The 1,186-nt window shown below is 69.8% G+C and overlaps 1 protein-coding gene across 1 annotated transcript; it reads right to left on the bottom strand.

The window, feature by feature from the left end:
• Positions 1 to 54: 54 nt before the first annotated feature.
• EMIHUDRAFT_124680 (hypothetical protein) lies at positions 55 to 930 on the bottom strand (the record flags this gene model as incomplete). Its single annotated transcript, XM_005763640.1, has 1 exon — positions 55 to 930. A coding segment is annotated over one exon (876 nt), but the record flags the coding sequence as incomplete, so codon positions are not given.
• Positions 931 to 1,186: the final 256 nt, after the last annotated feature.

Below are 1,186 nucleotides of genomic sequence, written 5' to 3'. Positions count from 1 at the left end.
CGTCGGCCCGCAGCCGCCCTCCACGCGCTCGTACACGTCTGTGAAGGCGCCCACCCCCTGCCGCTTCGGCTTGGAGGTGAGCGCGGTGCCCGCCTGGTCGCGCTCGGTCGGGTCGCCGCTCTCGCGAAAGGAGGGCAGGACCTCGCCGCGCAGCAGCAGCTCGCGCACGGCGGTGGAGCCCTGCGAGTTGAAGTCGCCGCACACGACGCACGGCGCTCTCGGGTCGTGCCCCTTTGGGAGCGCCTTCGCCCGCTGCTTGCGGACCCGGTCGAGCGCGTCGTGCACCTGCGAGAGTCGGCGGCGCGCCTCTTGCCCTGCCGTGAGGTGGCAGTTGACGACAAAGAGCGGAGGCGTGCCGCGGGGCGAGCCGTCCTCGCCGATGAGATGCAGCGTGGTGATGAGCGTCCGATCTCCCTGCGTCACGGCCGCGCCCCGAGTGGCAGGAAGAGCGGCCCACTCGCATTCTTCCGCGTCCGCCGCGCCGCCGCCATCATGGCCTGCCGCTGCCGGACCCTCCGCGTCTGTCGTTGTCTCATGCGGCGGCGTCTCGGGCGGAGGCGGCGCCGGGGCGCCCGCCGCGTCGCAGAGCGCGAAACGAGACGTCTTCCACAGCGTCGCCGGCCGCATCCGGCCCTTTCCAAGCAGCGAGGCTGCATACCCGGCGCGCTGCAGGAATGAGAAGTCGGACTCGAACGACGCAGCGCAGCACTCCTGCAGGCAGATGATGTCGGCATCGGCGATTAGCAGCAGCTCCTCCAGCAGGCGGCTGCGAGCACTCCACGTCGTCTCTGCCGCGGCCACTGATGGCGGATAGTACTTGTAGATCCACCAGCCGTCATGGCTGTTTGGGAGAAGAACGTTGAGCGATATGAGGGAGAAGCTGCTGGCAGTCGTCGGCTGCGGCAGCGGGGCGGAGGCTGGCAGGAGCATTCCGGGCGGTCGGATTCACCCTTCCCCGCTATTCGGAGGGCGAAGCGGGCCTGGGCGGCTCATAAAAGAATAACCTCGAATTTGCCGAATACGAAGTGGAGTCCCGCCCGCCCGCCACGCAATAAGTGCAGATGTCCTTTGCAGCCTGCCGAGAGCCTCCTGGCCCGCGCGCGCGCTCCGCCTGCCGCGCGGAGCGACTCGGTGGACGTCCGAGCCCGCCGCCCCTCGCCACTGCACCCTGCCGGCCCATGCAGCG

Source organism: Emiliania huxleyi (assembly GCF_000372725.1).
Source record: "Emiliania huxleyi CCMP1516 unplaced genomic scaffold EMIHUscaffold_6219, whole genome shotgun sequence".
In the NCBI taxonomy this organism is placed as follows: Eukaryota; Haptophyta; order Isochrysidales; family Noelaerhabdaceae; genus Emiliania; species Emiliania huxleyi.
Note: the sequence above shows the minus strand (reverse complement) of the source record. Positions and strands in the feature narration are given on the sequence as shown.